Source organism: Lissotriton vulgaris, chromosome 6 (assembly GCF_964263255.1).
Source record: "Lissotriton vulgaris chromosome 6, aLisVul1.2, whole genome shotgun sequence".
NCBI classification, from domain to species: domain Eukaryota; kingdom Metazoa; phylum Chordata; class Amphibia; order Caudata; family Salamandridae; genus Lissotriton; species Lissotriton vulgaris.
In genome coordinates this window covers 930,016,182-930,039,062 of record NC_141694.1, presented here as the reverse complement: position 1 = coordinate 930,039,062, position 22,881 = coordinate 930,016,182, and the positions used below count along the sequence as shown (strand labels likewise).

General features: G+C 50.2%; 1 protein-coding gene across 1 annotated transcript in view; it reads left to right on the top strand.

The window, feature by feature from the left end:
- Positions 1-22,881, top strand: part of POLR3F (RNA polymerase III subunit F) — a 229,670-nt gene that overhangs the window by 66,531 nt on the left and 140,258 nt on the right. Inside the window, exon 6 of the mRNA XM_086926913.1 lies at positions 22,586-22,729. Coding sequence (XP_086783039.1) covers positions 22,586-22,729 — 144 coding nt within the window. The remainder of the gene's footprint in view (positions 1-22,585; positions 22,730-22,881) is intronic.

The window sequence follows — 22,881 nt, the reverse complement described above, 5'->3', positions numbered from 1 at the left end:
CCAGACGGTCAAATGTCAGTGGTTTCTTCTTATAGAATCTTGTCCACGTAAAATATAATGTCCTATAGCCAGGTAACCCATTTTATACCCACAGAGAGGGTTGGACAGATTCAAGGGAACCCTGGCAGGACAGAGGGTTGGCTACACCCATGTCCTTTGTCCAGTTCCGCGCCAGAGAGGGAGCCAGGGGCTCCCAGAACTGTTTTGAGCTAGACTATGCACTGGGACACCAAATGTGCCTCCAGTGCAGACTTTCAGGCTCTCTCGGAGTACACCCACCCAGCCCCAATACACTAAATCCTGTCTAGGAGGTGGTCACACCTCCCTGTGACAGGATGCCTATTGTGCTGCCTTCCTATGCTCGAGCTTGGCTCAGCAGCAGGTGGGCAGAAAAGTATCTCTGGTGGGCAACATCCATTTTGTGCTGTCCGGGTCGAGAAGGCTGGCAACGGTAAGGCCAGTGACCCCACGAAGCTCGCTTTTAAAAGGGTTGAATCATACCTCCAACACCAGGGGTGGAGGTATGATTCCAAGGTGTTTGATACCAAACATGATATGTTTCTATGCAGACGTCTTAGAGATAGCATTTACCGCAAGGTTATAATACACCTTTACCTATATGTCCGGCTCAGTCACAGACAACCCGGGAGAATGGTCGCCGGAGACTGCAGAGAGGCTCTGCTCATGCAGGCGCACCCTCTCGCATAAAACCCATCCCTTCAGGATTGTTAAGGCCTGCTATAGGGGTGACGTATAAGTTTTAAGTGTAGTGACCATTAGATATAGTGAACCTATATCTAAAGTAAGTGGTACAAGCACCATCTTACATAGGCTGCAGTAGCAGACCTAGAGTTCCATTTTGTATGGCCTCTCATGGGTGGCATAATACATTCTTCAGCCCTTGGGAGGACTTTAGGGTACCTATGCCCTGGGTACATGTTGTACCATATGCTAGGGACTGATAAGGGTACCCCAGTATCCAATCTGAAGTGTACCAAAGTACATGTATGTCAATTTAAGGGAAAAAGCAGATAGGCGGGGGTCCTGTTTAGCAGGAATCCAGCCTGACTAGTCAAAACAGTGAGACGTTAAGCAAAAAGTGGGGGTAACCATAAGAAGCAGATCCTACTTTCCTACACAGAGTTTGTGTACAAATCATCAGAATCTTAACTAAGTGAGAGCCCTTTAATATGTGTGTATTTCATAATCCCTTTGCTTTGCTAAATAGCAAGACAAACTTCTGCTAACAATTTCAGACACCAAGGAAGTGCGACAGCAAATGGATCTAATGTGGCAGAAAAGTAATCCATAGACCTTCTGATTTCACCATGTTTTTCCATGAGAACAGATAACACATATCCTTCCCCCTCATGACAGAAAATGTAACATTTTTAAAATAATTTAGCATTCCTAGAGCTGGTGTGCTTCAGAGTTTGTCTCTGAGCTCAAGGAAGGTACTCATGCATTTGTCTTCACATGGGACAGGATCTCTACACGTCACTCTCATAGTAAAGCCACATCTGTTAACTGATTCTAAGCTAACCATTAAAATTTGTTGTAAACTGAGCAAGACCTCAGCTAGATGTGGCGGTTGCGAGACGTAAGTCCTGAGGGGGTGGTACCTCAGTGACCGTGATTAGCCCTTGATGCATCTTGCCTATCGTTCTCCTCTTTGTCGATAATCTTTCACATTTCTAATCCTGCTACTGGAAGATGTTACCCTGCTCCTGGCGCCACTTATGCCAACACTAAATATACAAGAACGGTTGACGATTTGAATTCCTGCCTGTACAACTGGGCAGGCCTTGAGGGGGCGAGACAAACTAGCCAGGCAAACTACCCATCCCGTAACAATGGGGTAGTTTGCCTTGCTCTGTGGGACCCTAAGGGATTACTCCCATGTTTATTGGTTGAACCTCTCATACCCTATGGTCTTTGTGTGTGTTTGGGGTTCTGTACCTGGTTTGGGTAGGTGGTGTGGGAGGTATGGGGAGTTCTTTTATTGTTGTTTTGTTAAGTGGAGATTGCTGCTTGTCACCATCATTACCCTCAAAACAGAATTATGTTTGTATCTAATTTTAATGTCCTGTGAATACATTTAGCCTCATTGATGTACAAACTTCCAAGCTCATCAGCAAGTGTAGGCCTCTATTTTTGTTGTTTGCACTCCTGCAAGCCAGACTGCTACAACACTCATGTCAAAAAGGTGGCAGGCAGGGAAATGATCTCATAAATATCACTGATTGCACCGGTCACATTGTTTTAGGGTGAGCCTAGCGCAGCGGGCATGTGCTGCTCTAGGAGAGGGCCTCTTGGAATCACTCCGGACATTCTGAAAGCTTGTGCGCCTGGTTGTCAAATTCTAATGGCATTTGAGTGTGTCTTTCAAAAAATTAAAGCATGCAATTGCCAAAGGCAGGTGGTGCATGTCCCACCTCTTCTTAAAATGTTCACTCTCATGGCATTTTGCGTCTGGAGCAAGCAGCGGCACGCAGGGTGCCATCTGTTCTGGATCAGGTTTACAATTAGCATTCAGTTTCGAGTGCAGCGGCAGTCACAATGGCAGCTGCATTCCTTACAGTGCGGGCACACACCACTCGCGGGCTTGTTTGCGGCTTATATCCCCACAACGCCCATGGTCCACACCATAACGTCCTTTTCTCCCCACTCCTCCACTCTGTTTGTGTGAACATCCTTTACTTGCATGCACCTGGTTAATATTTGTAGGATTTAATGAGCGGGATAGCCTTTGTGTAGAGAATTAGCGGGGCTGTTGACAACTAAGCTTAGAGTGCTTGGTTAAAGGGCAGGTGAGGTAGCCTCCAGGCGAACGGTCGGGCACAGAGCAGCTGAAACATGGCCTCCGACCTTGAGAGGCTGCCGATTGCCTCCAGCGTCACGCCGGACATTGATGGGGTTTTACGCCTGGCTGTCTCCCTATGCCTGGCCTATGTTCTGGTGATAGCGGCCAAAGTCTTACTCAGGAGAAGGAAGCTGCTCAAACTACTGCAGAGGTTTCGTGGGACCCCCGTCCACTGGTTGTACGGAAACGCTCATGAGGTATGCTGAAGAGACCGGTCCTAAATGTATGCTTTTTGTCTGTGAAACGCCGTAAGTGTTGTGCTCACTTTGTACACACCTGTGGAATAAAGGTGAGATGGGATGAATGCACTGCAGACTGAACGACATGCAGTGAGTGTGTCATAAAGGTTAGGTCACACAAGGCAGCCATTTCGAATGTAGATAAATCAGTGTTTGTGTGGGGGCCAAGATGCCAAGCAATTGAATAATGCGGAGCTAAATGCTGGCCTATACAAATATCCAGTACCATAACATACCAACATTACACAGATGAGGCAGGAGTAAAAGCATACGTGTTGTCCTACATACCTACATGTGTTTGATAATACTTTCTCAAAAGGCATGCCTTCCGTTTGTGATAGATATCACACCCTGTAGTTTTTATACGGATTTGCACAAAGCCTGCATTTAACCACACACGGTTCACATTTTCGAAAGTGCTTGGGGGTCCAGATGGCTTGTTGGATTGTTGCAGCACCGGCACAGGCCTCGCCTCTCCCGCTGCCTGTAACGCGAGCCACCTGGAATGAAAAGCTAAGATCTTGCAGAGAGCACGCTACGAACATATTTTTAGGTTTAAAGTATTTTATTGCATCATTGAAAAAAGAAACAATACAAACAAACAACTACAGTTGTCTCGAAAGGGGTAGTGTAAATAGTTCGTTATAGGGGCGCAACCTGCAAATGCAGTGTGTTAGGTCCATCATTTCTCAGTTCCTTATGTCAGGTGCACATGCAGGTGAGACAATCCCAAAAAGCAATTCCCTCTTACCCAACTCCCCCCCCCCCCCCCTCCCATCCCATTGCCGAACCCCCCCCCCCCCCCCCCCCCCATCCCATTGCCGAACCCCCCCCCCCCCCCCCCCCCCCCCCTCCGTACTGTGCTAAGGACGCCGCACTTCTCCAACTTTGCGGTACGTCCACACCTTCCGCTTTACTTTCTCCCTGAGTATTTCATGTGGACGGGGCTGCCGGGGATGTCAGCCGTAGCAGTCTGAGGTATCTGGGACAGGTAATCTCCCTGAATTCTGATTGTAACAATGTATGGAATGGCAACCACAACTCCTCAAATGTGTCCACCTCTCCTGCCACCATAAGGGACATCTTTTCCATTCCCAGGACATGCCACAACCTGTGTAACCAACCAACAGCAGTGGGAAGCGTGGTAGTACGCCAGTGAATAAGTATGTTCTGGATCGCCGAACCCAATGCAATCGCTATCTTTCTACCTTTCTTAGATCTCAGGGGATACATCAGGCCGTTGGGCAAACCTAGCAGGACATAGGCAGGGAAGCGGGGCAATTCAATTTCGAAGCATCGGTCTACCTCCTCCAACACCTCCTCCCAATAGGGACCCGCGTGACGAAGGACGCATAAAGGTTGGGAGGGCGATGGGATCTGCGCAGGAAGGGCACCTCCTGTAGCGTTCTGCCCGCCACCGCCTGATCCTGGAATAATCAATGTTTGTCAGATTCCCACCTGCTCCACTCCACCAGATATCGTAGTTGCGCCGCCTGAAAATATTTGTGCAGGTCCGGTATGCCGAGCCCCCCGGACTCAGGCACCAGCGTGGACAAGGCTCTCTTGAGCCTGGGTTTGCGGCCCTGCCATACGAAGCGTGCGATATCCGTCTGGGCCTGTCCAATCCACCCCTTAGGGGGCTGAAGCGGGAGGGCCCGGAAGAGATATAGGACTTGCGGTAGGAGGGTCATTTTCACCGCGGCTATTCTGCCCAGCAGCGATAGCGTTCCTTTGTCCCAGCGGGTCAATTCTTCCTTGATTTTCTTGCCTAAGGCCATGTAATTGGCTGTTACCATGGCAGGAATAGAGGGCGCCAGAAGGATGCCCAGATAGGGCACCAGATCCCTAGACCAGCTCAGGGGGAAGTCTCTCTGTAGTTCAGTTCTCGTGGTGGTAGATAGCGAGATATCAAGGGCTGCCGATTTCCCCAAGTTCACTTTAAAGCCCGCCACCGTGGCGAAGGTTTCCAACTCGGCGATGCAAGCAGGGAGCGACTTTCTAGGATCATCAAGTGTCAAGATCACATAGTCTGCGTAGAGACTTAGGGTGTGAACAAACTCCCCCATTCGGATGCCCGTCACGTCAGGGTTCTGACGAATCCTCTGAGCAAATGGCTCCATATAGAGGGCAAAGAGGAGCGGGGACAGCGGGCACCCTTGTCTGGTGCCCCTCTCTATCACGAACGTTCGGGAGCTGCAACCATTCACTCTCACCACTGCAGATGGGAATCTATAGCAGTTGAATATCAGGTGTCAAAACCTCTCCCCCACACCCAGCTTACACAGCACCTTCTCTAGGTAGGGCCAGTGCACCTGATCAAACGCTTTCACCGCGTCTATGGAGAGAAGCATACGTTCTCCGGGGACCCGGGAGGCCTTCTCCAGTATATGGACTACCCGTTTGGTATTGTCGACCGTCTGCCTACCGGGAACAAACCCCGCTTGATCTGGGTCCACCAGCCCCGGCAGGTGGAGTGCCAGACGTGCCGCGAGGACCCCGGTGTACAGCTTGAGGTCCACGTTCAGGAGCGAGATCGGTCGGTAGGAGCCGCACTCAGTCCGGTCCTTGCCCGGCTTGGGGATCACCGACACTGTCGCCTGGAGTAAGTCCGGAGGGATAGCCCCCGGCTCAGAGAACGAATTGAAGAGGCGTGTCAACAGCGGCGCCAAGTCTTGGCAGAATGTTTTGTAGAAGAGAGGGGTGTACCCATCAGGTCCCGGGGCCTTCCCATGTTTGAGTCGGGAAATAGCCGTGATCACCTCTTCGATCCTGATCTCCCGGTCCAAGTAATGGGCCTGTTCCGAGGTAAGGGAGGGGAGATCGACCGATTCCAGATAGTCCGCCTCGGCTTGCGCCGAGGGGGGCACACCCGTGTAGAGATCAGCGTAATACCGATGGAAGCCGTCCGCAATCTGGTCGTCCTCTGTGGCCGTTCCCCGCCGGGAACCGACAGCTCTTTCACCCGGTGTTTCTGGTGCTGTATGCGAAGTTTATTCGCAAGGAGCCGGCCACACCTGTCACCGCCAGTGTAGTACTTGTGTTTCAGACGTAACACCGCATATTCTGCTCTATCCATGTCTAGTGCGGATAGGAGTTTCCGGGCGGCTTTAAGTTGCCTCCATACTCGGGGGGGCCCCTGTTCTTTGGTGCACCTGTTCCAGCTCCCTCACCTTGCTCGTAAGTTCGTCCCGTTCCTTATTCTCCGCTGAGGAAATCGCGATAAACTCGCCTTCAAGGCGGCCCATTGCGTCGCGCGAGTGGTGTCGTCATTATCGTTGTGTCGTCGGTATTCAGCAATCGAGTCGCGTATACGTTTTACTACTGACTGCTTGTGTAGTAGGGTGTCCCTGAGACGCCAGACCCCTCGTGAGGGAGATACAGGGGGCAGGCGGAAAGTGCCCACCACCGGGGCATGATCCGATATGGAAAGGACCCCTACATCAGAGGCCGTGGCTAGCTCGCAGACCGGACCCGCCACCAGGAGATGATCCAGCCTTGCGTAGGATTTATGGGCGTGTGAGTAGTATGAATAGGCCCGGGCCGTAGGGTGGAGGTGTCGCCACAGATCATGTAGATCAAGATCTTCCAAGTGGAACCTGGTCAATTGCGAGAATTCCCCTGACTGTAGGCGTCGCTGCGTCGACCTATCTAAGGATGCGTCGAAGACCATGTTCAGGTCTCCCCCAAGAACAATATGCCTATCCGGAGTGGTCGCCACCTCCTCCAGGGCCTTGTGCAGAAACTGTTCCTGATGGTCGTTGGGGCTAAATATCGAGCCTATAGTGAACACCAGACCTCCCACTTTGACCCTGTAAGCTAGGAGCCTCCCTCTCTGTTCAGCCACCTTATGCAGAATCTCCCCTTTAAACTTCCTAGATACCATAATTGCAACCCCCGCCGTTTTGGAGTTATTGGAGGAGAAGAACTGCGTGGGGAATTTCGGTGTCCGCAGTCTGTGACCGTCTTTGGCTAGGAGGTGGGTCTCCTGTAGGAGACAAATGTCTGCCTGGGTGTCATCAAGCAGGGACAATACTGCCTTTCGTTTGACTGGGTTATTCAGCCCTTTCACGTTTAAGATTACAATCTTAAGGGCCATCAATGAGAGGATACAGGCAGTGCTTAGCGAGGCGGGGTCGGCCCTGTGGGGGAAGCCTCAAGGTCAACAATGTGTGAAAGTGGCATGCAGTGAAAGCAAATGGTACTACAGCACAGTACGGTCCCCGTTTCCCTCCCCCCCCCCCCCCACTCTAAGAACTTCCCCCCTCCAACCCAACTCCACCCCACCATCCCCTCTTCTGTGCAACTCCCTGAACCCCAAACCCCCCAAATCAACTCCCACACCCACCCCCTTCACACCCAACCGTTCAAAAAACTCCATTGACCCAGTCTGGTCCTTAACGGACAAGTCCGTGGAAAGTTATGTAAGTGGACGTCCAGCCACAACCCCTTCCCTCCCGCCGCCCCTCATCCCCGGAACCCTCGCACCTGCAATGAAGATGAGTCTACTGTAATCTCCCCCCGGAGTACGTTCAAGCCGTCAAGGCCACATCACCAGTCGACGTGTTTCTGGACGCCTCCTGTATGGCGCTATTCATTTCTGCCCGGACTGTAGGTGAGTCGGGTCTCGTGGGCGGAGGTGGGTATCGCCGTCCCCTGATCGACTGCCAGCCGTCCCTTGTGCTGCGTCAACGACGAGGCGTTGGAGTGTCTTCATCTGTTGCGGTAATTCCCAGCACCCCGCAAACGTCCTGGAGGGATCGGAGCTGGTGCAGAGTCCCATTCCACCGGAAGATGAGCCGAAAAGGATGGCCCCAGGAGTACTGCGTTTCATGTTCTCTTAAAAAGTCCGTAGCTATTTTGAAGGCCTTACGTTTTTGTAGCGTTATTGTTGACAAGTCCTGATACAGGGCCACTGGATGGCCTCGGAAACGTAGGGGTTGCTGTCGCCGGGCATCCCGGATAATCCGTTCCTTCAGAGGAAAGTCCGGCAGAAAGGCCAGAATGTCCGGGGGTGGTGCCTGGGTCCGTCGCGGTAGGCCCACCCTGTGTGCTCTGTCAATTCGGACAGGGAAATTTCCGGCTTCGCCCAGTATTTCGCGAAATAGGTCCTTCAGGTAGGCGGCCACATCCTCTCCCTCTTCTCTAGATGGAACGCCACGGACCCGGATGTTATTGCGCCTAGACCTGTTTTCAAGGTCCTCGGCATGGGCCTGGAGGTCGATCTGCTGATCCCTGAGCCTCAGGGATCAGGGATAAAAGAACAGCTTCCAAGCCTACTTTGGCTGCCCTCCATTGGCTGCCGGTAAGGAAAAGAATCCTTTTTAAAGCCCTCCTGTTCTGTTACAGAATAACTTCTGCAGAAGCGCCTGGGTATCTGAAGGATCTGGCCATCCCCTATTGTCCCCAAAGAGCACTTCGCTCGGCGGGCAAGGGTCTCCTGAAAGTTCCTCATGTTAGTAAGGCCAGGATGGGAGGCCGCTCTTTTCGGGTGCTGGCCACTACCCAGTGGAACAGCCTTCCACTTGGGATTAGAATGGCCAACAATGAAACCATGTTCCGAAAACTGTTGAAAACACATCTGTTTGCTAAGGAGGGATAGTTGTTCCTCCTCCTCTATGACTCTTTCTCCACAGCGCGGGGACACGCCGAGATGGCGTCACCAGGCGCTTTAGAAATTCCTTTATTATTATATTATTATTATTATTCAGGACCTCCTGCTGTAGGTGTGTGATCTCCTCATCTCGGGAGTGACCAGCTTCCTCTACAGTGTTCACTCTTTCCCCCAGGGAGTCAACCTCTCTCCGGACTTCTCGGACCTCCCCGGCCACCTCTTGCTTCAGCGTCTGGAAGTCCTCCCTAAGAGAGCTGAACAGTGATTCCAGGAAAGATCTGGTTACCGGAGGCTCCCCTCCCTCCGCACCTCGAGAGCTGGTCGGGGGGCTCGGGGCTGGTTTACTTCTTTCCCCCTCTGGCGCTCGACATTGTGGAGGTGGGGACGCGTTGCAAGAGGGGAGGCACTTACAAAGTTCTACGCGATATGATGGTGTAGGGGTCAAGACCCACACAGCAGCCTCCCCGGGAGTGGCGCTCTTCTGTGCAAGGCCTACCGGTGGTTTTCTGGGCCTCGAGGGCGCCAATTCAAGTAAGGGCCCGGCTGGTCGCCTCCAAGTTCAGGTCCCTCCAGCTGCGTCACAGGGCTGGAATAAGTGGGTCGTCGCAGCGACAATGGGGTAATCCGCGTCTTCTCCGAGGGCCAGCCACTACGGATTAGGGCACCAACCTCCACCCCGGGCCGACGGCGCTTCACTTCTGTCGAGATCGGGACCGCACCCCTTCGTGCTACAGCGAAAGGCGCCACACGCTGGTCCCCCTTCTGGTCACTACTCGTCACCGCGTTCACCATACTGGTCTCTGCCGTGCCCAGGGGTGGTCTGCGTCTTCTAGGGCCCTCCTCTGGTGTCCTCCGTCCCAACAACTTGGCCCCAATTCCAAGTGGGGGTGGGGAGAAGGCAGGGGCCCACCTCCATCTTGGACCTCGGGTTCGCTCGCCTACTTCGCGCCACAGGCCCGGTATGGAAGCTCACTCATAAGGTGGGGCCGGGCGAGGGTCAGACCCCGTGGATGTGGGAAGTGGGGCACCTCTGGACGCCTCGCGGCCACCACTCGTCCACTGCTGGCCGGAACTCAGGGCGGGGGTCCGGGGGCAGCCCCGACGACACAGGCCTCACGGCCTACCTGATCCCCGGTCTGGCGTAGCTGCCTCCTGCCGGCTCCGCCCCCGTCGCACTCCGGGTGGCTCGCCTCCGTTCCGCTGGGCGCTTCTGCGTCTGGACCTCGCCGGAGGCCTGCAATAGGAGCGACTGTGGGCAGCCGGGTCACGCTGTGTCTCCGAAACTCCCTACTGGACCTCCTTCGGTTCGTGGCTGGCGGCTCTTCGGAGCCTCGTCTGTACTGCGGCCGGCCCTCGTCTTCGGGACGGCTCCGGCGTAGCGCCGCCGCTCCAGCAAGGTCACCGGAGGCTTCGGGCTGCTCCACTGCACCGTCGACTTCTCTGGGCGTTTCATCCGCTCGTTCCGGGGGAGATCGGTGGTACAAGGCGGCGCAGGGTCACCGGGGACTCGGGAGCTCACGGCAAGAGCGTCCTCTCAGCCCGCCATCTTGGCCACGCCCCCTACGAACATATTTTTAATGCTGCTGCTGGAAAGCATGAGCAACCCCGACCACTCTGAGTGAGCACGGCTTGTTCGTTAAGCCTCTGTCCTTGCAGGGTCTCTTCTCTGTATTGTGACTGCATTTCTTTCTCTTCCGCCTTCCTCTCTTAGTCCGTGCACTTGTGTGCCTCACACACATGACTTTATCTCCTCCCTCTACTGTTGTATTGCTGCACGTCTCGGGCTGATCCCTCCACTGCCACAGGACTTACAAGGTCCCAAAGGCGAGACCTATTGGCTATGCCAATGCTTATTTTTATTTCAAACCACTTTCATTCAATAAAATGAATGAACATGCTATACTAAAATATCAACAGTCAAATCATGTAAAGTAAAGTCAATCCTGTAAGAGAAAATGAGACCAAAAAATCCCACAGTTATTGCATAAGTTTCCAAGATGGAAAGAAAGCAGGACAATAAATGAAGGCAATAAAAATGCCTTGATAAATTGGTGTTGGATTTCTGTTGTGTTGTGCTTCATACTTACTATTACTGTACTTACCTGTTTTGCTTCTTCTAAATGCTTTAGACTTGTACATTTGACGAAGCTTGACTGACGGGTGCCGCAGCTACCTAGGACTGCGATAAGGGTATTTGTTAAAGAAACTAATTAGAGCTGATAGAGATAGTGATATTATTATCCTGTATTTTATGGCATATAAATGTGAGGGCATTTTGTTTTTCCAGCCATAGTTCATGGATTTGATTGGAGAGGAGGACAGGCCAATCTTACGTCAAAATATCTGCCTGTATCTCATATCCATTTGTAATCCTGCTGCCTCTATGCCAGATCGTAACATTTTTAACAACGTGAAGTTGTTTTGGTGCATAGTTGTCGCAGTATCCCTGTCATCTCCCTTTTGTTGCTCCTCTAATAGCAGATATAGATGCCCTCAAGTATGCTTCTCCAATCACTTCCCCTAAACACCCCATCTCTTCCCCCCCCTCCCAAATATGGATCCTGTCAAAGCAGAAGCCGGACCATTACACTTGTGTATTTCTGCCAGAGATGCACCCCTCCACTGTGCACCATTTTTACGCCCACCACTGGGGATTGTTTCTAAATGTTTAGAGTTTGAGCCATACAGTTTCCCTTATTACTAAGCCTCTAAATTGTTGCTCTCCAGTTCAAACAGTTAGTGTTCCTCCCAACATTCTCTCTGGTGCCCAGCTGCGGTGGTGAGCAGCGCTTTCTTTGTTCTTTTGTGGTGGCCTGGCAGATCTCCATCTTGTGAAAAGTTGCTCTTAAGTGTTATGAGGGTTTCCCCTTCCAACCTCCAAGCTAAAATCTGAAATCCTGAGAGGAATCTGATGTTCTGGGGGAATGAAATGGAGGCAACCAGCCAGGCTTCCACAGGCTTGTGGCCATCAAGCCTGCAAGATGGTTTAGGAAGTTAACACTTGCCACTGGCACCTGCTGTAGTCTGTTGGACATGGATTTGAAACCCAGCAGTCTGCTCATTCCTCATCTTTCCAAGGTGGGTTAACTGTGTGTCATAAAGTTAGGTGGCTGCCCACACCTTTGTCAATTTGCAGGAAAGCCTCCGGCCTCATATGCCACTTTCTCTGCCTCCATGCAATGAGTCAAACCAATCCATTACTTGTCTTTAGTTGGAGCTGGGCCCCCTTTCCACTTCTTTGCTACATCTCTTTCCCACTGCAAAAGCCAGCATGCAAAAGGCCAACAACCTTCTAGGCAGGTCTACGTCCCCCGGTATTCCTAGAAGGACAAATTGAGGAATGCTCTGAACAGACACTCACAGTATCATCAAGAGTTTTCCGATTATCCCTTGCTTATATTGTTGGGTAGGTTGGCAGGTCCACAAGGTTTGGAAGGAGGACCCCTCCCCAGAAGTGCATCTCAAACAGTTAGGGGATGACGTTCTACCAATCTTGAGACTGCAGCTCTATTATAGTATACCTTTAGTGATATTTTTGTTTGAGTGAGTCAGAAGCTCACTTTGATTACTACCTCTCTTGGATTACTGTCCTATAGGTCCTCCCAGTCAATCAATTCAGCTTTGAGGGGTTGGTGTACCTGAAAATGAGTGTTTTGCTTTGAGGAGAACTTCATCTCCTTGTATCCTTCTGTGTTCCCTAGTGTGGATTCGACTATGGTGTCCCATCCAAAGTAGCCCTTTATTTGTTGCAGCTCTTTGAACGTATTCCCTTTTAAACAGGGGAGTCACCTTGGAGCACCTCTGGCCTCTCCCCACATATGTTACGGCTGTGTCCCAGACCATCAAAGAAGCTCTAGTTGGTCCCAGGACCCCAGCCCTGTCCTCTGTGCCATAAATGAAGTGTATGTGTCCTGTTAGGGAGCATTCCACTCTTGTTGCTGGGCCTTCAGTAGGAGCCAATCTCCATTCATTTAGAGCTTGCAGCTGGTTGGCCCAATAGTACACTTACAGGTCCGTAAGGGATATGCCCCCATTGTACATGTTTCTTTGTAGTGTACGCAAAGCTATCCTCTGAGCACCACCCTTCCACAGCAGGAAATGCATTCACTTTGTTAAAGAAGGATTCTGAGATATTGAAAGTTTTTTTTGGGAGCATATACAAGAATTTATGTATGGTGATTATCTTCAGTAATGAGGTTCTGGTCAGCAAGGAAAGTGGCATTCGTCTCCATCTTGCCGCATCTGTCTGAAACTCGCGGTATGTCACCAGCAAGTTTTTCTTGCAAAAGAGGGTCTTGTCAAAAATAATCTCTATGCCCACGTAGCGGAAAACTTTTGTCACCCCTAAATGGGGAGTGGGGTCATGGGAACTCCCCCACCATTATCCAATGTGAGGAGGATTGTTTTGCTTCAATTAATCTTGAATGATGCGTATCTTTCAAAGTTCTGAAATATTGAGAGAACCACGGATATCGATGTTCCAGGGCTAGAGATGTATACTAGGATGTCATTGACATACAGCAATATTTTGTCAGGCTCTTGAGCCACCGCAGGGAATCCCACTACATCTCCTCTAATGCTGACCCAGGTTACCAGTGGCTTTAAGCATAGGACAAAGCTCAACGGGGAGACACTGGACACCCGTGTCGAGTGCCCACTCTATGGGAAGTTTCCTGATAATACACCTTTCACCCTTGCCCTCTTTTTACCCTACAGCAACTTTACCCTTTTAAAAAAGACTAGGCCAAACCATAGTCGCTTCAGCAAGAGGTGAAGGTATTGCCAAATGATAGAATCAAAAGCTTTCTTGGCCAGGAGAGCTAACCTATCTGTGGCGTTTCTCTGTTCATCAGCCGGACATGTAAGCTGCCATATATGAATCCTGCTTGGTCCTCATCAAACAGGGATGGTATAACCATAGCCAGTTTGATTGCCAGTATTTTGGCTAGATTTTGATCTCTGTATTTAACAGCGCGATGGGCCTATAGCAGAAGCACCATACATCTGGTTTCCGTCTCTTGGGGATGACAACTGTAACTTCCTGTCTCAAGTAAAGCTTAATTTCCCCCTTCTACCAATTCGGTTAAACATGGCCATGAGGTGTGGTCTCACTACTGAGAGAGTGTGCTTATAGAATTCATCTGGTGTCTTATTGGTCACTGGGGTCTTCCTCCCCCTGCATCTGGCTAATCGCTTTCAAAATATTAGTTTGGGAGAGGTCCCAGAACAACTCCGCCCTACTTTTGTCAGTTGGTTTCAGGAGCGGCAACTGCTCGAGGAGGCCCTTGTGTTGGCTTCTGTCGTGTCTCACCTTTCTCCGTAGACGACACAATAGTAGCATGCAAATTCCTCTGCTAAAGCCTCATCTGTATTAACCCTTCCACTCGGCAGAGTTCCCACACACACTGGGTTCCTTCATCACTTTGACTCAACCAGGCTAATAAGCCATCCTTCTGAGAATCTCCAATGTTAGCCTGCTTTCTCGCCAACCTCGTTGAGACTCCGAAGGGTGACCAAATATTGTGCCTTTGCTGATGCATGCACCACTGCCTGTTATTCCCTCCATAGAGCTTCCAATCCGTGGAGTGTCCCGGGGTCACCCAAGGAGATGAAGCACCTTTCAGAGGCCACTATTTCCCTTTCCATGTCACACATGCATTTTTACACATTCTGTCTTTTAAGTTCTACTACATTTTGCACTTTATCCCTAAGGACCACTTTCTAAGCTTCCCATAGTGTAATTGGTGAGGGTACTGACTCTTTAGTGTCATCAAATAGATCACCAATTCGTCTTAAGCTCTTGGACCACTTCCCTGTCCACCTGTTGAGCCGCCTCTTCTGTCGCTGGCAGACCCCAGTTATTCCCCAAAACTACCTTCAGAGGTGCATGGTCCGCGATGCCCCTCAAAAGATATTCCACGCTAACAGTCCCCGGGCATTTTCCTGTTGGGATAAAAACATAGTCCAGCTATGAGATGGTCTTGTGAACTCCAGAAAAGGAGTAATTGTGATCTACATGGTATCGCGTTTTCCACACATCAACAAGACCCATTGCATTTGCAAAGTGTGCCAGGAATAACACCATATCCGAGGAGCCTCCACCACCTGGTGAACTGTCACATGCCGGCTCCATAACCCAGATGAAATCTCCACCTGTTCTGTGATTGTTGGCTTTTGCCTCTAGGAGTATCTGCCCTAGCACATCCAAGACTGGTTGCAGTAGCGTGGGGGAAGCATAGATGCTCATCACAAATACCTTTTTCCTGTCTTTAGGACCCAGCACCCCCATGAGTTTGCTCAAGGGGATCCACCCACATTCACTATGAATTGGGGAGTCTTACTTGCCAGTACCTTCAGTCCAAGGGACCCTCTCGTGTACCCGAGTGAACAACAATAAAATACAATGCAATACATTTTTTAAAGCGCGCAGCTGCTTCCTAGGAAGTATGCCGGCCCCAGTTTTTTTCATCCCACTTAATGCCGTGGGCAAGAGGAAACTGCAGGCAAATGCCACACTCGCAGTATACGAAACACTGTGCTGGGCCCGCCCTCAGCAAAGCCAGGGTCGCTTAGTGTCACCTCTAAATCCTTCCTCCTCAAGGAAAACATGCATCTCCATGCCACGCGCACAAAGCTCCATGCCGTATGCATCGTAATAACAGCTATCATCAAAGCTGTATGCCGCATGCATCTTAATAACAAAATATAACCGGTAGCACAAACTAATCCAAAATGTCATTACGTAAACGTCACACAATGGCAAATGCACAGCCTACACAAAAAGAATGCTAAGAAAAAAGGTGCGGACACTCATCGAACAGGTATTTCAGCTTTGGCCCACATTGAGTGTACTGTGTTGCATGCCGAGTTCGCCATGGTCCATGTTCATCAGAAAGTCACAGCTGTCCTTGGTTATAACATGTTTGAGAGACCCACGTGCTGCCTGGAGCCTGTCACCGACCCTTGCCTCTTAGGAAATGGCGGCACCCACACCCATACTCAGACTATGCGTGTTACAGTGAGTCTCAAACAAGGCTGGCAATGCTATGATTTAAATGTCTATAATGTGTATTTTCCCTGTCAAGACATTATCTGCGAAGGTACGTAAGTTTGCTGGCTAGCTAAGCACTCTGCATAGTTTGTTCATGCTAATAGTTGCTGTTTAGAAACGAATACTTAAATGTACACCATTGGCAAAGGAGATAACATAAAATGATGTAGTCATGATCGGGCACATACTTACGCTCGCCCAGACCCTATATTCAGCATGCCTCACACCCTAAGACAAGCACTTTCATTCCGTTTTCCTGCCATTCTTGCTGCTGTTTTCGTGTCTCTTGAGAACGCTGCCTGGCAGGAGATGTGTGTGTCCAGTGGCTCTTGGATTGAGATTGTGAGGCAGGAGTCCGCGAGCTGGCCAGCTGCCTGGCTGGAGCTGGAAAGAGTAGGCAGCAAGTCCGCATGATGTGCGAGACTGAAGTCCGCGGGCGTGCCAGCTGCCTGGAGGTAGGAAGAGAAGGAAGCAAGTCTGCAGCGAAGAAGCGACGGTGTCCAATCAAATTTACTATACTTTTCTTTTTGTGGTTGCAAAGTGAGAGGAGTTTGTAAACACCAAATCCCCATGTTAAAAAGAAGTTAGTAGCAATTTGTCAGAAAACATAGCCGGCATTTGCCCTCCTTTTTTGCTTCAAGATAAATGCAGAATTTAAAGGCCTCTATATTCATTGCTTAGATTTTGAGACTCACAAAAAATGGGCTCATGACCTACCAATGGGCTGGGACAAACCGTTTAGGATACACTGTGTAGGGTAGGTAGGAAGATGTGACAGTGGACCCCAGAAATGGTATCTAGTCACTCCCCCTCTTCCCACAGGCTTCTTGCTATCAATCTCCGTAGGAGACAAGTCTACGTGAACGTGACAGAGTGCGCAGTGAAACACTTTATTTTAAATCTACCGCCATTGGGCCCCAACCAGGCCTCGGCGGGGGAGGCCTGCTTAGGCCCCGTTTATCCGCTTTACAACTTTGCACCTTTCCACGGACACCCACAGACACTTGTGAAAACGCGGGCAGCCGCCTCACACTATTTTGTTTTTCGAAAGCCCACCAGCTCCCGGTCTGCCCTGCATCGGTGCACAGGAGAGTGTCCAGAGAAGAGCTGTTGGTGAGGGTTGTGAAGGCCTCAACAGATACTTTGTGGCAGCCATTGAATCTCTTATCACAGCCTCAGCCAAAATAGCTAGACCAGAGGGGCCGCTAGGAAGATGAAAGGGGTGTTCCCCGATGACAATACATTTCACTCAATTTTTGGATTTTTTTTAAAATGCACTGTGAACTTGACCCGAAGGTCAGCTTCCTAGCTTTGAGGTCAACCGCTCTGGCCGGGCCACATCCTCTCCCCTCCCACACCCTCGCTCGTCCACGACCTATTTGCTTGCTTTTGCCTCTATTCTGTGAGTTACTGATTAATGCGCAGAGATAGCTGCTGGCTTGTTTGTTCTTCCGTTCTTTGCCTCCTAGACCCCCATGATAGAGATATCACTAATTTACACTCAAGACACACATGCACACCCTTTACCACGGCCCTGGCCGCGTTTGGGACGTATCTATAAATAGGGCAGAAAACGAGTTCTCTTGGCAGGCGTACTATGGGCCGCCGAAGAAGCGGTGCACTAATAATCGGCCGCCGGCTACATGGCAGAGCTTATGCACTTATGAGGGAGGTGTCTGGATAAATAGGAAACTTGTATTAGTATTATAAAAACCATGGAGGTCATTCTCAGAAGGCTAGTAACCAATCCTGTGACGTACATGTTGCAAAGATAGACCTCGGTAGGTGCATTACCATCCTGAGCTGAAGCTCGATCTAGACAACGCCACTACATTCATGGCCAAAGTCTGCTACGTGTTTGCTGAGTTACTAACTTACTGCTGGAGATAAGAACTAGAGCATAAAGTAAGGGTGGTGAGCCCTAGAGAACACAAAGCAGCTCCTCTGCATCACACTCTGTGTCATTTTACGAAAGTCACTTTTGGTTACAGACATACGACTCTCCAAGCTGCAACAATCAATAGCGCTTAGAAACCGTACTGAGGTATGTAAAACATGAACAAGTACAATTCCAAGATGTGTTCCTACCTACAAAAATTGATAGAAAAAGTAAGGCGGTATAAATGATAAGAACAAGTACCAATTCCGGGTCGTGTGCAAGCTCCAGGCAGTGCTGCCGCCGTTGGAGGCTCGTCTGAGAATCAGGAACTCATCAATCCGGTGTCTCTCCTTGACTACAGTCTTTCCAGTCTCCCATCTCAGCGCCTCGGCTCAGTCGCGTCTGTCTGTCTGTCTGCTCTCTTCTTTGCCTCTGCACTGCACCCCAGCGTCTGTCTCTCAGCCTCTGCTTTTGAAAGGAAGTGGTCATTGTGTCAAGAAAGACTATGCGCCCACCAGCCCCTCCCTGCACTCTTTTTATCCAGCATCAGAGCCCTTAACTGAAATTAAAAGTTTGCACCTTCCAAAAGAGCAGAAACCGGAAAAGGTGGAGCGAGAGGGGGTGGGGAGAGATGCACAATGCTGCCAACGAGTAATTTAACGTTCGCTAGCACAAACATTTTTTTTATGTATTATTGGCATCATGAATCGTTTGAATTTATCTCAAAATCGCAAGTTCCATAATTGGATATTAAAGCTCATATAGCTCTGATATTTTAGATCAGCGCGGTCCTGAAAGTAAAAGGGGGACCACGCTGCAAGCATGGGAATCTATTGTCTTTATGGGGCCATGTGTTTTGAACACATTGCCCTATAAAGCTTTCACGACGCACGGAAGGCAGACAAGCCCGTCCAAGTGGGCCGTCTCAAAAAGAGAAAAGTCTACATCACAAAAAGCTCTTTTCCAATGGCTGGCCACCGTTTAGCATAAACGGTGACGCCAGCCAATGGAAAAGAGGGCGGGGCTTAAACCCCTTTACAGAAGTTCTTTTAAATCATTAAATCCCGCGAGCGAGCTGCGCATGTGCGCAGCCACACTAGCCGAGACCTAAAAACTGCTTTATTTAAAAGCAGTCCCAGACATGGAGGTCTGCTGAGTCCAGCTGGCCACCAGCCCTGGGAGGGCCAGCCACGCCCAATGGGGTCGCAAATTGCGAATGCCTCATTACTATTCACGAGGCTTGCATTTTGCGACCCCATTGGGAATCGCAATCAGTGTCTCAGACATTGTTGTACATTTTAAATTGCGACTTGCAAATTGTGACTCACAATCTAGCGCAATTTGCAAGTTGCAATTTCAAACGGTCGTACATCTGGCCCTTAGTTTCTTGCAGGCGGATTAGGTCTGAGGCTTAGCATAGAAGACACTGTGATTCCAACCCCCTCCCCGCCCCCGAGCTTATTGAGCATCACGTTAACATTCCACCATAAGACTGTCGAGCGATACAATTCATCGGGAGGCATGTTGTTTATGTTGGGTGTCTCATGTCTATACCGCTATGCTGGGGCACGGACTAGACCCTCCAGGCCCTCCTCGAAAGATAAGAATGCTTGAGAACATGATGCGACATTATGGTGGCATTAAACACATGCAAGTTATTACAGCCTGGCCGCAAGCCGGGCTGAAGACGGCTGGAATGCCAGAAACCGGTCCTCGGAAGCTTGTTTCCGGTCCAGGGAAGACATGGCTTGGCAGTTCGGGCTGGATTGTTCCCATGAGGCACAGGGTCAGACTGATTTGCATATAGCCATGTCTGAACTGGGGTGGCAGAGTGGGCTAAAGAACGGCGATGGATTAAACCCAGATCTTTTGACTGGGTGTGAGTGTTTGATTGATTCAGATGCTCCGTCCATCACCACCCCCTTTTGTACCGCTACATTATGGTGGCATTAAACACATGCAAGTTATTACAGCCTGGCCGAACCTTAGCATCTTCGGCTTGCCTTCCACATTGTAGCGCCACCTCTCTACGTTTTACAAAATCTTGTTTCAAAATACAGAGCTCCTCTCCCATCGTGGAGACCCGGGCCTCTACTCCATCATGCGATCTGTACCCTTGTGCAATTAATGACGCAAGTGGGATACCTTTGTACATACTCCTGAGGTCTGTTCCTCTAAGGCCTCTCTCGATTCATGGCCGCTTGGTCACCCCAATCCTGTTGCTGCTCTCTGCTGGGTCCCTCCGCACGCTGGGTAGATCCGCCCTCATTACTGGGTTAGTAAAGCAGTCTGTCCTCTTCTAGGAGAAGGAACCACTTATCTCTTTACCATGTTGGTTGGTTAGTTCGAAGGTACCACCACTCCTGAGGTCTCGGACCCCTCTCCACCCAGACTTTTGCGTGTCTCAGTTGTCTCACTGTGCGGTCCCCCCTCTAGTGCACCTCCAATATGCTGATCCACTTTTCCCTGCAGAGGACTGCCCGAGGGGGGCGCCCTCTCTAGGCAGTGCTCAGAGATTCACCCGGTATACAACCGGCTCCCCTCAAAGACACTTAGTGCCAATATCGGCAACTACCCGCACCCGCAAAACAGCAATACCATAATAAAGAACAAACAAGACACATTAGTAGTTGGAGAAAATATTGCTGCAGGTTTATTTTGCATAAGAAATATGGCAACATGGTGGGTCAACTTACAGGCGATCCAAGAGCAGGCAGCCCCTACCCACCTTAACAGCCAAATTGCACCATGGCCTAACCAATTGGTGCTAACCTTTTGGGGGGGATTACCCCTTACTTCCTGTGGACCTCCGGTCCTCCCATTTACTCACGCCCCTTGAGGGGGCGGAGCGTATCCAGGCAAGCCCCCATTGCTCAGGTTTACAACCGCCCGAAGGACTAACTGGGCACCCTCATTCCTCCAGGGTTCTGCCGTAAGGACTTCCTTTGGTTGTTTGCCATTTGCACCCTTCTTGTGCTCCTGAAGAGGGTACCCTATGTACCATTTATCCTCTGGATCGCCCTGTAACTCTGCCTGCAACACAAAAATAACAAGCTAACAGCCTTCGTACCCTATCCACCCTTCCAGCCGACACGCTGGGTAAGCGGTAGGGGGGTAGACGGCATGATACCTCAGCGCAAAAAGGATGGCCGGATGGCCGGGGAGGTAGATATTCCTAGCCCACCGGCGCGCCGGAAATGGCGGGTAGCACCAGACTCTGGGGGGTCCAAACACTAGACCTGTCGGGTTTGTGCCCAGAGTGGCACTAAGGTGGCCGCCCTCCTATGGGGGCCCCCTGCGTGGGCCGCCTCACTGTCACTGTCCCCCACAGTAAGCTATCCACGAGGGCGCCCCCTACGGATGACTAGGATTCACCAGGTACACCAGAGAAGGGCCCGAATCCCCCATACACTTCTGCATCAGCAGATGCTTCCTCGGGCCTTCTCTCACGATCACCTCTGTCTTCGATCCCCAGCTGGCCTCTTTCACAGCTACATGCCGATGGGTGTCACAGTTCTCAGTCTGGCGCTGTGGAATGTGAGCTCGTTCAGCCCGCCTCACCCTCTGAGCCTTGAAGGGGCACTATGAGCAGTGGCTGTTGTGGTATGTGACCAGGCCCACTCTTGCAGTCACCTCTGCTTCAAGGTCTCGGTAGGCCACTACCAAGAACTCGCAACCATTCTCCAAGGCCCCAGGCAAGTCTCTCTTGAATGCAGCTATCCACGGCCCGCCTCGCCCTCCGCTACCGCAGGGGGCACAACCAGCTGTGTCACCATACCAAGGCGGGGGGAGACAGCAGGGGCAGACGTTCTCCGCCATGCACCGGTGTCACCTCAATGATTCACCGAGTCGGTCCATTTTCCAACGGATCCACTGAAAACGTTAGGGTTGCATCAGGGCCATCAGGTTGGGGCTCCACTGATGATCAGGGCACTATCCTTGCCCAAGAACCTCCTTGAGAAGTGTTGCTGCCATGTTTGGCGATTCGGCTATGCCCCTAAAATTATTGTTAATATTATTATTATCCAAGTCATCCATCATCACCCTGCTAATGCCACGCCCCAGTCTGATATACTTTAAATGATGGCCACTCCATGATCATTATAAAAAGCATCTATTATATCCATAATTATAGAATGCTTTTTGTGCAAGGTGCGGCCACAAGCCCGCCGACTTTTTCCATGTGGTGCGCATGTGTGCGTTTGGCGAACTTCTGGAGATACATAGAGGAGGAGCTCACTGAGGTGGGAGATTCCTCACGATCCGAAGCATGCGATCCTGGGCATCACGGATGGGTTGGACGGGTCCAGACATGAAAAGTTATTTTATACAACAGCAATGGTGGTAGCGAAGAGGGACATAGCCTCTCTTTGTAAGAGTCCTGACCCTCCCACTGTGGGGAAGTGGCGGACGGGGGTCAACTGGTGCGCCGCACAAGACAAAACATTGTATGCAGCACGTGGCTGCCCCAAGAAGTATCGTAGGGTTTGGGGAAAGTGGTTGGGGGGCTTTGTTTAGTTTAATAGGGGATTTTCCAAATGCGGTCCTTTTGACTTGTATGCACTTGTCCCTTGCATTATCCAGATTATTGTATGCATTACTTTACTGTCACGGAACCTTGATGATGGGCTGGTTTTTCTTTGTAAAATCAATAAAAATGTGATTATCAAAAAAAAAGAATAGAATGCTTTGATACTATGCATGAGCTGCAGACGCATCTATTTTCCAAAGTACAGCCTTGTCTGTTGTTGATTTAATGGGTTCTAGAACAGCATTTATTATGTCTCATTATGGTGCAGCAGAAGAAGAAACAAGGCTCAAGAGAAATATTAAAATCTGAGAGATAGTATTATAAGACTTTCCTTTTCATTTTGACTATGCACTTTTGTTGAGAATTAATATTATTTTATACCTCTTAAATCTTATGGGTGTATGTTTACAGGCCTCAAAGAAAAAGGTTTACATGTTGTACAATGTGCAGCCTGATCGATCAGTGACCGGCGGAGCCTGGTACAGTGACCAAGACTTTGAATCTGAATTTGTGGAGGTGTTAAACCAACAATGCTTTAAATTCCTACAGACCAAGGTATGGTATTATGGCCATAAATGTGTTCTTTCATATGATATATGAAGTCAGTCAGTGGATGTCTGATAGCTTTTCAGAAAGCAGCCATCCACATAGACAAATTGAAGAAGTTGTTGTTGCCTAAAATTGTATTGAGTCTTAACCCAGACCTG